General features: G+C 40.9%; 1 protein-coding gene across 2 annotated transcripts in view; it reads right to left on the reverse strand.

Annotated features, from left to right (window-relative positions):
- Positions 1-18,156, reverse strand: part of ADD2 (adducin 2) — a 906,318-nt gene that overhangs the window by 146,380 nt on the left and 741,782 nt on the right. For both annotated transcript variants that reach the window (XM_044083076.1, XM_044083077.1), the window contains exon 10: positions 3,623-3,880. In XM_044083076.1, the coding sequence (XP_043939011.1) occupies positions 3,623-3,880 (258 nt within the window). The remainder of the gene's footprint in view (positions 1-3,622; positions 3,881-18,156) is intronic.

Consider the following 18,156-nt stretch of genomic DNA (forward strand, 5'->3'; position numbering starts at 1 on the left):
GACTGCTGCCCAGCAAGATGCCTCTAAGGCGTCAAAACCACACTGCAAAGCATGCTTGCTGACTTGGCTTGCAGAGTGCATAAGCGCCTGCAATTCTTTATTTTCTGCACAGCCCGTAAAGGTTGTCAACTTTTGTTTAATAAGTTCCATAATATGTTGCTGGTACTTCAGCATGTGAAACTGACAATTTAATGCCCTAATAGCAAGAGTAGCAGAGGTATATACCTTCTTACCTCATCTGTCCAAAGCTCTGGAATCCCTGTCCGAAGGGGTGGATTCTTGGCTGTAGTTGCCTTGATACCTTTAGGCCCCTGGGAAATGATCTCTGGGTCAGTAGTAGGACTCTTGAAAAGAAATTTGAGAGTGTCAGGTACTCTGTAGTACCTGTCTGATTTCCTAGGGGCAGGAGGTAAAGTATCAGGAGTAAGACTGGATTCCATTAAAACACCATCAACAACCTCCAGGACAGGGGGAATTGCTAAAGGTCTGTGCTGTGGCAAATCTAGGAATTCCCTGAGTCTCTTTTTGGACTGAGGATAGTCCTGGCATTCCCAGTGGAAAAGATCTCTTAAGGTATGTAAGGTTTAACCAAAAGAAAAATCCTCTGGAGGGGAGGCAGAGGGAATGGATTCCTCTGCAACTGAATCCTCATAAGCAGATAAGGGCATATCTTCATAATCAGATAACTCAGAGTCATTGGACTCCTGGTCTGTTGAAGCTGCAGGGAACTGGTCTCTTTTTCTCTTGGAAGGGGAAGGCTGGCTTCCTCTAATCAGCGTAATAAGGTCTTCTGCCATTCTAAGCATTTGTCTTTGAGGCTTGGGAGGAGGTGCATGCGCTTTGGTCATTGGTTTTCTAGGCATAGTGCATACTCTCTGTAGTTTTAGATAAAAAAGAAGTCGGTTTGAGTCGAACATCGGTAGTGCAAAGAACTGCCTCAGAAGCCGGTGCCTGCACAGCAGCTCCGGACCTATCCAAGGTAGACATCTGCAGGTTCCAGTTATAGAAGAGTCTCACAGCATACTGGACTCCGAATGGGTCTTGGTAGAGGCCTGCAAATGCATAGAAGTGGGCATCAGTGGTTACAAAAGTGCCTCACTGAGTACCGGCGAACTGGCGACTAGCTTAACGGAAGCGTCGTCGGCAGCTGTGGACCTGTGCTGTCTGTCTGTGTTTTTATCCTTACATTTTTTCAGAATATGGGTAGTTGGATGGCTTACCAAAGCCATTTCAGAATACAGATATTGAGAGCGGAAGAATTTAGTGACAAAGAGAGCCCAATGATGAATGGTTTGGACGTTGAACAAGGCACAAAACTGACAGCGAGGTACGTTGTGGTCTGGGTCTAAACAGGTGATGCAGTAGGAATGAAAATCTCTGTGTGGTATTTGCTTTCCACAGGCAAGACAATTGTTAACTTTTTCTGACATCGGTTAGAGCAAGAAAAAAGGATCCCCAACAGGGTACTTAGCTTTAGAGGACTTCAGGATTATTCAATTTGTAAACAAAAATTCAGGTAGCGGCCAACTGGCACTTGTGAACTGGTTCTGTTTTGGGCTCCTCGCCAGGAAAGACTGAGGTAATGGTGTCTGTTGCCTGTTTTTATACCCTTGACGACCTGATGTCAGTCCTGGAGCGACAGCAACTGACGCAGAAATACTAAATCTCTGGTATTCTGGCCGACTGAGGGCTACCTGCAGGCAGATAACCCCAAGTGTGATGACTGCAACAGTGAAACACAAAGAACATCATCTATATCATATTAGCAAATTAAATAAATGTAATGCTTTAGCAAGACATGGCAAAGAAACCAGTAATGAGCATACCTTTAAATTCATGCTCATTGGCAGAGTTTTTGAGAGTAATCGTGGTGGGGACATAAGAAATTTGACAGAACATTTTGTAATCTGAGTTACTCAGTTTCACTGGTCTCTAATTCTTCACATCTTCTCAATCTCCTGTTTTTTTTTCAAAATAAATTTTACTAAAGTGGCAAATACTAATTTGACCTTCACCTCTTCCTACAACTACTCATTTAAATCCTTCAAGAAAACCCTCTTTTCACTCATTTGCATTTTTTATAAACATTACTCCCCTGTCATCTAGCTGCAGTGAAGTATTCGCTCTCACTTTCTCCCAACGTCTTGCCCAGCTCCTCTAACTCAGTCTCTTTTTCAAATTCTATATTTTCTTCCCATGCCGGCTGATTTATTCTCTACCTCCCTTTTCTTTCTTCCCCCTTCTTATACAGTTCCTTCATATATATCCCTCCACTATTCCTGTCACTTTGTCCTGGCCTGCTCCTACCTCCCCTGTCCTCTATATTACTTTCCTCATTTTTTACTAAAAAGGTGTCACCACTTATTTTTTATCCTTCACTACAATACTTTGTGTATGTATACATTTATTTTGCTTTATTCATATCATTACACACCTTCGAATCTTTTTGTAGCTTTCTTTTTTCATAAACTGCAGTTCATATTCCCTGCTACTGCTATACTCATGGTAGTGGTCACAAAATGCTTCGCCTCCTTAAACAGTTCTTTCCTTTCTTTCATCCGTGTATTTGCACGATTTACTATTACTCTTGTTATTTTTTTTTTACTATTAGATCACATGCCAACATTCTTCCTGGAATACCCACTGCTACATCTAGAACCTTAAATGTTTTCCTTAATAAAACTGCAGAGCCACAACACACGTCCATACAGGCGTGAAAAAGCACATATATAGTACTATGTTAAAAGTGTTAAAATCAAAATACCTGCATCTACATGTATAGAGAACCAGACTTGCCCCCCCATGAACACACACACACACACACACACACACACACACACACACACACACACACACACACACACACACACACACACACACACACAAAACCCATGTTAGCACTCATTTTTGAGTTTCAATAATGGGAATATATTGTTTTTGACTGACTGTGTACTGGTACAGTGCACATATATAGTATATGTATGCTTTAAGTATGTATTTTGAGTTCAATAATGATAAAATTGCAACATTTTGACATTTCAGGATTTTGCATTTGACACTGTGGCTTTCTTTATACCATTATTTACTAAGTTGTTACTTACCTCTATTGCACATTTAAGCATGCATGCATGTGCAAATATTTATACATTGTATTTTGTCTGTTTTTGTTCTTTTCATAGGTTTTGACTAAAAATGAACAATCTGAAACAGTCCATCAACCTGGTCAAAAAGAAAATAAATAAGTGGACATGCTCAGTCATTAATTTTCAGCCAGCATGGGTACTACACCAAGCGTATTGCTTTTGACTTATCACAGTACAATCTACTGTGACTTGAACCAGCTATGTAATCACACAAACAGATAACCTGACTGAAGTTCTGAAGGCCAAAAAATACTTCCTACTGTGAGCAAAAAAAGTGTAAATGAAACATTCAGCAGACTTATCTGCATCATGTTTGTGTCTTACAAATTCATCCTGTTTTATTATGAAATGCATCTTGCTTCATTATCTGTTAGGAACATAAACTGACTTGCTAAAGTAATAAACTTAGAAACCGATAACAGGAAGTTAGCCTAGTTAATGCAGCAGCTACAGTAGTTGTTTAGATAAGTTTGTCTTACTGTTGTCTTGGTCTTTGATGATGTGATGCTTCCTTGAGTTTCCTCAGAAACGTTGACCCTCATATAAGTGTTCGGTGTGTTTAGCCAACGTGTTTTCTCCTGTTGCTGTTTCTGCGCATGATGCCGTATCGGTACTCGATGTGTACCTTCCTCCTCAAACATGAAAGCTGTGACAGTAGCTGGAATTTCCACCTCACTTTTGTGTTTTGTTTTTTCCAGATGGAAGGGGAAACGATACGCATAGCCTGTTCTGTAACCCTGTTGGCAAGGAAAAAGAAAACAGAATTATTCTTTTTTATATTTTGTTTATTCCCACTTTTAATACTGTAATGTCTTACTTTTACCCATCACAACTTTGTTAGCTATGCCTCTGCACTTACATCTCCCCTTAGGGTATCCAAGATTACAAGTATAACAGCAGTGGTGAGTCTTGTTGGAGTGGAGACGACACTGGGCCAGATACTGAAATTCTTGCTCTCGGAGTAAGTGACTTACTCTGGTGTAAGCCTGCCTCGATTCCAAAATGCTTGCTGCTAGTGTCATACCTCTCAACCTCTTAGAGTAAAAAATCTGGACAAAGCCTTAAATAAAATTGTGACAAAGGCCCCAAAATAGGGACAATTTTTAAATATTGCTCTTACAAACTTAGAAAGTTGATAGAACAACATTTTTTTCATTAGCATGAATGTTCTGAAGGCTATGAAGTCTGAAACTCAAATGTCTGTCATTATTTTCTAACTTCAGTGTTTAATGATTTACCACTAATTTGCCAGAAAACCACAATTTTATGAAAAATGGAGCAATAAATGTAAGGCCAAATTCTGGACATTCTGTGAAAATCTGTACAGTTGAGAGGTATGGACTTAGTCTAAGTGACTTCCTCTAGTGTAAGGCCTCTCTATAAAGCAGCTACACTGATTCCAAAAGACCTGCTCACAGTGTAGTAAGTCTCTCAAAATGACTGCATGTCATTTGGAATCTGGTCCATTGCGTTCTGGTCAGTATGTTGTGAGGTAAAAAGTAATCTTTGGAACATTACAGATCTAAGAAAGAGGATGGGCTCCACACTCCTCACTTTTCAAAGGAGATTTTTTTTACAGCTTTGCTTATTCCCCTGAAATGTCAGGAAAGAGAGTATGATACAGCGCATAAGAAGAGCTGAGAGGCAGCATTTGATCCCACAGGGTATCTTTTCTTCTGAAGATGGTCTTTGACAGTATGCTGTCAGGTGTGATTACATTGCCTTTCACCCACAAACTGCCGGTCTTCCTTCCTGAATGATGACATCATGATTTCTGATGGTTAATTTTCCTTCCTCCACTAATTTGAAGATTCTTCATGAGTAGTACATTGGTGAGGGTTTGCTATACTTGAAAAACTAATAACAGTTTGGCAAAACCGTGATGAACTAAATGAATTTTGCCAAATTGTTGAAAATTTTTCTGAGTTGGAAAACCTGCTGACCTTCCATGCTGGGAAGACAGCTGGTATCCCATCCACTAAATATAACCTGCTTCAAAATCATAGCACCTCTAGGTTTATTTTATTTGTTTTTTGCTTACTGGGTTAGTCCATCTAGGCCTATGGCTTCATTTCTAGGAAGATTTGGTGTTGTACTTGTACAAATATGGAGAAATGCTGTCAAGAAACTGAGAAATTTTGCCCTATTCTTTCATCAAATTTGGATGTGATATTGTGTGCCAATGTGGATGATATGGATGCGTCCACATCTCAAATTTTTTGAGCCAAAGCAAAAGAGTGATCTGAGTCAGCCATTGTTACACATTTGCTTTGCCCAGTGATTAGGCTGGTAAGTCATAAACTGAGGATTTACTGTGCTTGATTCTGGATCTTTCCTCTGGTATCATGTTTCCGTCACATGACAGAACTGAACCAAGAAAGCACTAAGGCAGGCAGCTGGAGACAAGCTAATGCTTGGAACCTGAAAGTTATGAGAAAGTCTGCAATCCCTGTCTTACTACGCTAACGACTACAAGTGCCTTTGTAAGAAGAGTGACCCATTGCCATACTGGGAGTCAAACCCGGGCCACCTGGGTGAAAAGTAGGAATCCTAACCTCTAGACAACATGGCACATCCCACTGAAAAATGCACCTTCACAGATGATTTATGCAAGTGTTTCATCTTTTGGCATGGAGCCTACTGATTGCTGCACGGGTATGTGACTTTAATCCTGACGAAAGAAGGACATGGTCAATCTGGACAGATGTATGGTTTGTAGTCTTTTACTTCTTTCACCTTTGAAGTTTGTGGTGCAGGACATTTGTGCTTTAATACATATTTAGAGGGTGTTAGCCTATAAAATCACCTTTAAGACTTCTAATTTACTGGACAGATCTTGGATGTGTTATTATATCATTTTGCAGCAGAAACTTCATGCATTGCAACTGCCCATGCTCCAGATGTGTACTCTTACTATACAATGTCAGTCTGAGACTGTATGCCAAACTTAAATAAAAACATGGTTAAGATCTCATTGCATGGTCCAGGTGAGATCTGACAAAATGAAAGATGAACAAGGCATTGCCATTGGGCATGGAAAGGCCAGGTCCACTTACACATGATGAATATACTGGGCTTTACACCTGCCAAATGTTTCCCCCTCAGCTCAGAAAAAGGGTTAATTGTCAGGGCCAGCCAATACAAATGATTCTACAAATGCAGTGTGGTTAGAGCTCATCACCGTAACTGCTATTTCTGCAGATGTTATGATGAAGTGTTTTGCCTAACATTATCTGACAGAACAGCTGTGGCTTCACTGCTTCATTTATGAAGTTGCTAGTAATCAGTACATGTTCTGTGTGAGTATTGTTGGGTGCTGACAGCTAGCTGAGGCTCAGGATCATGCACAGGATATCTTGTATGCATAAAAAGGCTAGGGCAAGCTTCACACTGTTCCATGCACATATACAATATGACTGATGTTAGCTTACAGAGTCACTCTCTGGTTCTTTCTTGTGAGAGTGTTTCCACAGAGGAGGTGGTGTCCATGTATTATAAGGACAGCAGTCAAGAACTGTCTGTACAAAAGTGCTTCCGTGGGTAATGCCATGGTGAAGCTCAAGCTGGGCAGTGTTGAAGACCACATTTCATGAGAATCTGGTCAGTGGGCACAATTAATGCAAAACGGTGCTAGAGTTTAGAAATGGTATCCTGTTGTTTTCCTTGCCGTGAAGGCCTTACACTATGATATGCTTGGTGCGCAGGGTCATGAACTGCAAGGCCTGTAGGACATACATTAGTTTGATCACAGTGGGGTTGGGGGGTGGGAAGCAGGGAGGAAGAGGCAAATAGCTTGGTACTGGCTAAGGATGACTGTATGGCCAGCAAGTTTGCTTTCTCATGCCTGGGTATTTTTAGAGTAAATTATAACTGTATGTAACAAAATCCAATGACATGAGTATTTTCGAGCAATCCACCTCCCCCCACTCAGTCTGCATACTTAATACTTCCGCTATAATCTATTCAGGTGAAGCAATGTTTAATTACTGCCTGTTGTGAATATTACCTATTGTAAATAATAATAATAATTATTATAATTATATAATACGGGGAATCTATACAGCACAACATGTTAACCTGTTTACTGCAATATATCTAGTAAAGAATTACAGCTATTCTACTTTTCTATTAGTATATACTATAAGTCATCATACTGTACAAAATTCATATATCTGTAACTAATTTTACTGCATCACTTACTTTATATTTGATATTTGAATTATGGTAAGTCTTGTTGTACTGCACAGGTTACTGTTAATGCCAGGCTGTGGCTGAAATGGGTCCCCTGGGATAAGCCCACTACTCTGCTCAACTAACTTCAATAAATAAACTACATGAAGGTTAATCCTTGTGGATTAGGCTAGGGACCCATGACATATTCTGGATGTTATATGTATTTGCCAGTGCAAATCTCAGAAGAGAAGGGTCTTTTTTTGGAGAAATTGCTTCACAGCAAGAGGTTCTCCAGTTTGATTATTGGCTGGAGTGCCTTCTATTCGTGTGGGTTTCCTCTGGGTGCTCCAGTTTTTTCCTCCCACGTAGTAAAGACATGTGTCTGGAACATTTCTCCCTGGGCCTCGCTGAAAACTGGCTTCATTCCAAGTTGGACTTTCCCAGTAAACAAATGTTAACTAAATAAATAAGTTTGTTTATTGGAGTTTCAGTACTAACTTTCAGGACCCTGTTGCCTTAATAACTATTGCAGCAGATGCGTTTTTTGTTTTTTTTTGTTTGTTTTTTTTGGCAGGTTACTTATCTGACTAAGTTGTACTCATTGTTAACTATATAGTTCATAGATTAGTACTAGGTTAACTGGGCTTGTGGGCCATTTTATACCTAGCCAGTAACCCAATGTGAGACTCAACCCGTGTACCTTGTGTCTGTAAGGTAAACAACCATTATGCCAACCTCCCATCCATCATACCTATCAAGATTTCACTTCTTGGAGAAATGTTTGAGTATGTGCACTGATTTTATTTTTTTGTCTTCCTGATATTCAGGTTGTTTCTATACTTTGCTGTCCTTTCTCTCAACATTTTATGTTAAGATTCAGGGGTAAACCAAGGAAAATATGCACTAATCAATGACATTTCGTAAAATATTAGTACTGAAAATCTGTAAAACCACTGTCAAAAATAAACTTTAAATTCAAAAGAATATCACAAAGCCAGGAGCAAAATCCACCACTGTTTACTGTTTTACTGACACACAATTGAGTACTTTCATCTGTTAGGACATCATCAGAATAAAATCATGCTATCTGTGGTGACGTTATCCACGGTCGCTCATATATTAATTAAGAACAAATTAGTCAATTAAATTGTGGGAAAAGATTCCCACATTTAAAAACACTACTTCAGATACAAAGCTACAAAAAGACCAAAATGATGGTCTCTATGTCATCTTGCAATTAATAATCTAAATCTCGGTGAGATTAAACATATAAATTTCATTTCAATGATGTATGTAAATGTAATGTAATCCTAAATATACATACATACATATATATATATATATATATATATATATATATATATATATATATATATATATATATATATATATATATATATATATATATATACATGCAACATTTTGCACAACCACGTAAAACTGTTGAAAATTCATTTAAAATTCATATAGAGTACTGAAAATCTTCCAAAATAAGGGACATCTTGTAAAATATTAATACCATTATCTTGAGAAGTTGACAGAATAAGAGCATCGAGTTAACATGCATTTTCAGAAGTAAAAGAAGTCTGTAATTATTTTCATCATTTATTAAGCATAATCTACCACCTCCTTGTCTCCCAAAATCACCACTTTTAGGAGGTATTAGGAGGGACTGAACAAGATTTTGAGTCAAAGTCAAGGACAAGCCAAAAATTCAGGGAGAGTAGAGAGGTATTTTCCTATGCCAGATCAAAATAAATTTATGAGTATGTTTGGTTTTGTAAAATACCTTGGATCACTGGATACTGGAAATAGGTGGATTCTGTTATGGTTATTGTGGTTATAAAAATGTGCAAAGGTTTTGACATTTATATACTGTGGACATGTCATATATAGCTGTGTTTTTTTAAGAACTAAGCCATCCCATGATGCATTGTGTCTGGTGTGCCAGCTTGTGTACAGTTGCAGGAATGAGATGAAGCAGTTAGCTGCCTTCTTTTACTATGCTGCTATTATGTGAGTTAGTAAAATTGCTATGCTGGTTTGATTGCTGATGTACTCTTCAATTCTTAACATCACTGAACGAGATGATAGGGTGACCTTGGGTTTACAACATGACAGTTATGGACGACAGACCTATTGGACTCTGATGGGTTCAGAGGTTCTACAAAGATGCCATGCTCACCTAGCATGATAAGCTATGACATCTTTCAAAAACTTAAAAAATGGGATTCCTCCTTTCTCCTGGTACTCAGCCGTGACCTGGGCCCAAAAAGTAAATATGATAGACAGACATATAGATAGATAGATAGATAGATGGATGGATGGACAGACAGACAGATAACTGGACAGCTAGATAGCTAGACAATTTAGTGCAACGTGGTGCTGTGGTAGCGTTGTCGCCTCACAGTAAGCCGCTGTTCGGTTCGATTCTCAGCTAGAGCGTCTTCTACGGGGAGACATGCTTGAATGGGCGTACCTTCGTTGAAGGTTGTGCGTCAGGCCTGGCAAGCTGGTACATAAAAATCAACTGCCAATCATTAGCGGACCGGAGTTCCGCTGTGGCGACCCCTAACCGGGAAAAAGCCGAAAGACACAAACTCAACATGTTTTAGATGAAACTAGAATATCCATAGAAAAACCTACAAAGGCAATCTGAGAACATGCAAACATGCAAACTCTACTTAAACAATGAACAAAGGTTAGGAGGGAAACCCAAGCAATGGAGTTGTAATGTAGAGATCTCAGCACTCAACCACAATGCTGCCCTTGAAAGCAGCTTGTGAAATTTTCTGGTAAATATTTTTAGCATCTTATTTTATTTAACTTGAAACTGGTGCTAGCTATTATGTCAGCAGTGAGTGTGCCAGGTTTGTATGGAATGTCATCTGACTTTTTCATGTGGCTGCTCTCTTGTTAAACCCCTCATTTTTTCCACCCTAAAGACTCATCATTAATGAAGCAATTCAGTAAGTGATGCCACCTTAGTCAAAATTGTCACCAGATAACCTCCTCATTAAAACATATAGGAGCCTGCACTTATTCTATTTGTATTTATTTATTTTACATTTGTTTACACTTTTGTGTTGATGCCCTATTCTGAAATTGCACATGTCCCTTATGGAACAATTTACCTTTGACAATAAAACACTGCAAGTAACTTCTTTACCAAAAAAAAATATTGCTAAACCACAACACTGACATATAACTACTATTGCCAGCTGGGTATATAAAGAGAACTTAAGGTTCTCTCCTTTTCCACTTTTTAGTTTTTGCTCCAGACTGTGTCCTCAGCTTTAACTTTGCACATCTCCACACATTTCCACAATTATATGGTACCAGTAACACAGTGTACTCACAGTTTTCTTCCTTACTTTATTCTACCTAGTATACCAAATCAAACCAGTGACACAGGCTTCCAGATTGTATCACTGCTGCTTTCTGATGTCTCAGCCAGTTAACATTAGCATATTTATCTAACTACCTGAAGAACAAGGACCCTGTCCAAACTCCCTCCAGTCTCAACATTTGAGCAACCTATCCCTGTACTCTCTCAGTAAAGGGAGCAAGAAAGTAGGTGTCAAAACTATCACGGCTAGTATAGCCTATAACTTAATATTATATCTAGGTGGCTCTAAGCACGCTAGCCAGGAAAGCCAGCAGCTCTACCCCCTCTCCACACTGTAACCAGCCTAATTTCTTTTCCTCCATTTATAGACATCTGGAACCATTACTCCTTCTTCTGTATTAGAACACAAACTCCCTCTTTTACCCTACTTATAATATTAACTTTGTCCACCAGGTGGCAGACTTGTCCTTTCCAGGCCTTAGAAGCCTTCTCCTGACCACAATACACCTTTACTATATATTGTATGTCCACAGGCTTGCTATTAAACTTCAGCCCATAACATCTTCTTATTTTTATGGTTAGCTCTCAGACACCCTCCTAATAGCTCTATTATCTAATCTTTTAACTTAATTCTAGTATTCGGGGTTACTTACCGATTATAATCCTTGCTCCAAGTGATTGTTCTTCTTCAGCTCCTTACCTCTCTTGTCTCTACCTGCTCCGTTCGCCCTGCGAGCTCATTCCGCTCCCCTACCCTACTCACAATTCTCACTCACCCCTAGTGCTCCTAAACTCATACATCCAAACCACACCCTCTTCCTCTCCAATTCAATCACAGCAGTCACCTTATTAATGTACTATACACACCTCTCTCTAACCATCCCAAGAATAACTCCTCCCCTCCAAAGAACACCTGTAAACCTTATTAGTCACGATGCAAACACTAACTTCCCAAATCCAACTAAAGCTCCTAATCTTTGTTACACTCCTACCCCCTCTAACAGCAGACTACTTGCTAACCTCTTATGAACAGTCAAAATATTTACAGCTGAATTTCCCTAATACACAAACAAGTATACCTCTGACTAACTCCACAGAAGACATAAATATAACACCTCTACCTAGCTATTTACCTGCAAAATATCACAGACTAACCCATATCAAATACAACTATTTAAAACCCAGAAAACCTCTCCACCATTACTGTAACCCCCCACAATCCATTAAACAAACTATTATACCTTTCCTTACTAGATGGAAACATCCATCCTAACCCAGGACCAGGCCACAAAGCAAGCATAGAACCACAAATTCATGCTCCCTCTTCGCCTAATATCCCATCTAAATCTCCCAACTCACTCTATACAGCCCACCTCAATATTCACAGCATAAATAATAAAATTCCCCACCTCCATGCTCTCCTGGATGTTCATTCCTTTGACATACTTTAACAGAAAAGTACAGTTTTGTACCTACCATAAATTAAGATGTTTAAGTGTAGACACTGCTGCAGTCATTACACTTGGGTTATCCTGCAGTCAGGCAGTTCCCCAGTCGGCCTGAGTTCCAAAGTCTTGGTCCGGCGTCGGTTGCTGTCGCTTCTTCCCTGACATCAGTGCGCCAGGGGGATATAAGATGCAGCCGACGCCATTTTCTTCAGTTTTTCTTGCCCCAGATGTCAGGTGCCCCCAAACAGGTAGGCCTTTCAAATTGCTAGTAAAATATATAATAGAAAAGCAAACAACCATTTTTAATTACTAGCAAATACTCCCTTTAGGAAATAAGGGTAGAAGACCTAGGTATGTACCAGAAAGTAAGAGGGGAAGGAGGGAGGGTAACCTGGACTGCATCAGTGTCTACACTAACATCTACATTTATGGTAGGTACAAAACTGTACTATGTTCATCGTGTTACACTGCTGCAGTCATTACACTTGGGTGGAATCCCAAAGTTGAGGTAGGGAGGATGGATCTATAAGGCATTAGGGGTGGCTATAAGGTCCTGCAGCACAGCAGTGGCAAAGCCAGCTCTGGATTTGGAATATAAAGGCAAATGGTAATGTTTGGTGAAGGTATGTACAGAACTCCATGTTGCTGCTTCTAAAATATCCTTGGTAGGCACTCCTCTGAGGTAGGCAGCTGAAGTGGCTGTTGCCATGGTGGAGTGAGATCTAATGCTGCTAGGTACAGGTTTCCCATGGTGGGTATAGCAAAAACGTATACAGTGAGCTATCCATTTTGAAATAGTCTGCTTTGAAATGGCTTTTCCCTGTGCTCCTGCTGCGTATGCTACCAATAATTGCTCAGATTTTCTGAAATCTTTGGTTTTGTCCAAGTAGAAGTGTAACTGTCTGTGAATGTCCAAGGAATGTAGTAGTCTCTCCCCTTTGTTCTGTGGTTTTGGATAAAAAGTTGGCAAGTGGATAGTTTGGTTTAGAGCCACACTTGATACTACCTTTGGCATAAATGTAGGATTAGTTCTTAAGGACACCCTGTCCTGGTGGAAGATGAGGAAAGGTTCCACTGCCATTAGTGCCTGTAATTCTGAAACTCTTCTTGCTGATGTTATTGCCAATAGCAGAGCAGTCTTCCAAGAGATGTATTTTAATTCTGCCGTGTTAGGTGGCTCAAAAGGATGTAAAATTAATTTTTCCAAAACAAAGTTGAGGTCCCAAGTTGGTGTAGGTGCTCTACGGGGCGGTCTCATGTTTTTAGCCCCTCTGAGGTACTGTTTGAGCAAAGGATTAGAAAAAATCGGTGGATCCGTGTTGTAATGAGCAGAAATGGCTGAGGCATGAATCTTGATGGATGAGAAGGAGAGGCCCTTGTCCAGCATCTCAGTTAAGTATTGAAGTATCTGAGGAATGTTTGGGACAAGAGGGTCAAGGCTGTGTGCTTGGTTCCAGGCACAGAATCTCTTCCATTTATCCGAGCAGGCTTTCCTGGTGCTAGGCCTTCTGGCCTCCAGAATGACATCCATAACAGCTTTGGAGAGAGGCAATGTTTGCTTGGTTAAGGAATTTTCCATGCAGCTAGATTTAAGGTCTTTAGCTGGCTGTGAAGTATCTGATTGTTGTGTTGTGTCAACAGCTGTGGGATTTGAGGCAAAATCCAGGGTGGTTCTTGTGCTAAGTTCTTTAAGATTGGGTACCAGTGCTGGCGTGGCCAGTCTGGTGCAATCAGGATCATCTTTGGCTCTTCCTGCCTGGCTTTTATGAATAGCTTTCGAAGGAGAGGTAAAGGAGGGAAAGCGTATACTTATAGTTTTTTCCAGCTGAATGAGAGGGCATCCACTTTCCATGCTTGTGGATGGTAGCTCCTTGTGCAGAATTTCTGTAGTTGGCAATTTATTGGGGATGCAAACAGATCTATGTCTGGTTTCCCCCATTTTTGTGCTATCATTCTGAATATTTGTGGACTCAATTGCCATTCGTGAGGATCCATGATGTTTCTGCTTAGGTCGTCTGCCAGTGTGTTTTTCTCTCCTGGCAGGAATTGTGCCTGCAGATGAACTTGGTAGTTTAAAGCTGTGTTCCACAAGTTCATGGCTTGTCTGCAGAGGGGGTAGGAGTGTGTGCCCCCTTGCTTGTTTATGTACCACATAACTGTGGTGTTGTCTGTCTTTAGTAGTAGTTGTCCTGGATGTAGCAGGTCCTTGAAAGATATAATTGCATTTTGTACAGCTAGCATCTCTTTTTGATTGATGTGGAGATGTCTTTGTTCTGTGGGCCACTCGCCCTGAATACATTTTCCTGCCATGTGTGCTCCCCAGGCATAATCCGATGCATCTGTTGTCAGTGTCTGCCTGGCTGTGGGTTGAGTAAAAGGTTGTCCCTTGTTGAGGTGACAAGCTTGAGCCCACCATTGAAACTCCTGCTGAAGGCAAGGAATTAGTGGTATAACTGTTTCCAAATTTTGACAGTGTTGAGACCATACACTCTTTAGGTACCATTGTAGTTTCCTCATATGCAGTCTGGCATATGGAATTAGTAGTATGCAAGATGCCATGTAGCCCAAGGCCTGCAGAATTTTTCTTGCAGGGAGTTGGGTCTTTGTTGCCATCAAATGAAAATACTGAGTCAGTTGTCCTTGCTTGTCTGGTGTGAGATAAGCCATCTGGGCTGTTGTGTTTAAGCTGGCACCCAGGAATATTATCTGTTGTGAGGGCACTAGTTTTGATTTCTTTTCGTTTACTGTGTACCCCAGGCAGCTTAACTTTTTTACGTATGCCACATGCTTTAGAAGAATGTCCTTGCTCTCTGCTTAGATTAGGCAGTCGTCCAGGTATGGGTAAATTTGAATTCCTTTTTGCCTGCAAAATGCAATTAATGGTGCCAGGCACTTTGTGAAGACCCTGGGCACAGTAGATAAGCCAAAGGGCAGTGCAGAGAATTGATAGTGCATTGAACCTGCTAGAAATCTGAGGTATCTTCTGCAGTTTTGTCTGATAGGGACATGCAGGTATGCCTCTTTGAGGTCCAAAGTCATGAGCCAAGCTTTCTTGCCCAGCATGGGAAGAAGCTGCTGTAGTGTCAACATTTTGAATTTCGGAATATCCAGGTAAGTGTTCAGAGAAGAAAGGTCCAGAATGGGTCTCCAGGCTTTGTCCTTTCTGGGAACCAGAAAGAGTCTTGAGTAAAATCCTTGTCCTTGCTCTTGTGGTGGTACCTTTTGAATAGCTCTCATGTTCATGAGTGCTGTAATTTGTTTTTCAGCCTCTGCCCATTGATTTGGTGGTAGATTTGGCATTCCTTTTAACCTTGGAAGAGTGTGGAAATGGAACCTGTAACCTTGAGATATGATGTTGAGAACCCATTTGTCTTTGGTGATGCAATGCCAATTGTGATAGAAAAGAGCCAGTTTTCCTCCTAAGGGGGCTGCCAAGAGAGAGCTGTTTGGCAGCTGTAGTGGGAAGTCATTGAGACTGTTTGTTATATGGTTGAGGCCTGTCTTCCCCTTCTTTCTGGCCTGGTGTACCCCATTGTCGAGGTCTGTAAGGACCTTGTGTCTGATCTCTACCTCTTGGATGTCTATATCTGCCCCTTTGAGGTCTGTCTGTGACTGGAAAGGACCAATTTTTTGTTGGCCAATTTCTGCTAAAACGAGGAGGTTGAACCTGTAAGAAATCTTTGACCGTTTGCATAGATTTTGTCTTATCCTCCCATCTTTTTTAATACCTTCTCTGCCTTAATTCTAAACAACACATCCCGCTGCAAAGGTGCATCCAATAATTTGGCCTTAACATGATCTGGTAGCGTATGTTCTTTTAACCAAGCATGCCTTCTAATGACAGAGCCTGTAACTGCTGCTCTACAGGAGGCCTCTAAGGAATCAAAACCACATTGCAAAGTATGTTTTCCCACTTGTTCAGCTGCATGCAATAAATCCTGTATTTCTTTCAAACTAGGAGGATCTGAATCTGGAAGCATCTTTTGTTTCAACTGAGACATTAAAAATTGCTGATATTTTAGCATGTGAAACTGGCAATTCAAGGCTCTCATGGCTAAAGTTGCAGATGTATAAACTTTCTTGCCCCATCTGCTAATGCTCTGGAATCTCTGTCAGAGGGGACTGGGTTTTTAGCTGATGAGGCCTTAATCCCTTGGGGTCCCTGAGAAATAGTTTCAGGGTCAGCAACAGGGCTTTTGTATAGAAATTTGTGAGAGTTAGGGACTCTGTAATATCTATCTGGCTTAACTGGGGCTGGTGGTAAGGAGTCAGGGTTTAAGCTGGATTCGGTGTACACATCATCCACAATATCTAACACTGGCGGAATAGCAAGGGGTGTGTGTTGAGGCAATAAAAGGAAGTCTCTGAGCCTTTTCTTGGATTCTGAGTAATCCTGGCCTTCTCAGTGGAAATGCTCCCTCATGGTATGTAAGGTCTCCCCAAAGGAGTAGTCCTCAGGTGGAGAGGCTGATGGAATTGATTCCTCAGCATCAGAATCCTCATAAGGAGGTAAGGAATACCCTAGGTCTGAGAATGAGTCAGAGGAAATGGACACCTGGTCTGAAGATTCATAGTCTGCATCTTGTCTGGGCCTTTTATCTGGAGGGGGTTCGGACCCTCTGATCAGGGTGATAAGGTCTTCGGCCATTTTTATCATTTGTTTCTTAGGCATGGAAGCCTGCCCTGGAGATTGCTGTGTCTGTTTCTTTGCTTTTAAGGGAGGCTTAGACTTAACAGAGGGTTTAATGGTTAACTGGGTAGGTCTGAAAACACCCTCTGAAGCTGTGGATTGTTCAGCTACTTCAGTTCCCTCTGTAGGAGTAAGTTCGGTAATCTGAATACCAAGAGTGTCTGAAGGTCCAGCCAGCTCCATGTGGGAGTCGGAGGTGGTCTGTGGTTCTATTGAAGGTGCCTCACTGAAAACTGGAGATCCGGCGACCGGCCTAGAAGAGGCCTTGTCGTCAGTCTTGGGCCTTGGATGCCTGTCCTTGTCCTTGCGCTTTTTATGAATTCCGTCATTGGTAGTTCTGATGGCATGGTGTAATTAAATTTTCTGCCAAAATAATGTCGGGCAAAATCAAACCAACGTTTAATAGTGCGCTTGTTAAACCTAGCACAAAACCGACAACCAGTGACGTTGTGGTCTGGGCCTAGGCATGGGATACAGTAGGAGTGGAAATCCTTATGAGGTATTTGCTTCTCACAAGAAATACAATTATTAACTTTTACTGACATCGGTCTGAGGCAAGAAAAAGTTTCCCCAACGGGGTACTTAGCTTTTTAGAAGACTTCGGTTCTGGATTCGGAATGAAAATCTCAGGAGTCGGCCGACCGTCACTGGCGAACTGCTTCTGCTTCGGGCACCACGCAGCAAGAAAGACTGAAGAAAATGGCTTCGGCTGCATCTTATATCCCCCTGGCGCACTGACGTCAGGGAAGAAGTGACAGCAACCGACGCTGGACCAAGACTTTGGAACTCAGGCCGATGGGGAACCGCCTGACGGCAGGATAACCCAAGTTTAATGACTGCAGCAGTGTAACACGATGAACATCATGGTTAAAACCCATTATACAAGATGCTGAAATCATTCCACCTGGGTACAATATTCTGAGACAAGACCACAAAGCAAAAAAAAGGAGGGGGAGTTGCTATTCTTTATAAAGAAGGGCTACAAATATCTATACTAGATTTCAGTTCCCCTCAGAAAACAATGTAGAAATCATTAGAACTAAACTTCACCTTAATCCCAGCAAATCCCTAAATATAATATGTATCTACTTGCCCCCTGGTAACAACATCAGCACTCTGGAAGGTATCTTTGCTGAGCTCTCCTCAAAATTTCCCCAAGAAACAATAATTCATGGAGACTTTAATATAGACTGGAAGGACTGCTCTACTGAATCACCAACTTCCCATATAAACCTTTATGGCTTTTCACAAACAATCAACTCCCCAACGAGAATTAATAAATCCAACAATAAAGAATCTATCCTAGACTGGATTCTTATAAACAATCACCAACAACTCTGCAATGTAGGGACC

Source organism: Protopterus annectens, chromosome 9.part0 (genome assembly GCF_019279795.1).
Source record: "Protopterus annectens isolate FY-2018-M chromosome 9.part0, PAN1.0, whole genome shotgun sequence".
NCBI classification, from domain to species: Eukaryota; Metazoa; Chordata; order Ceratodontiformes; family Protopteridae; genus Protopterus; species Protopterus annectens.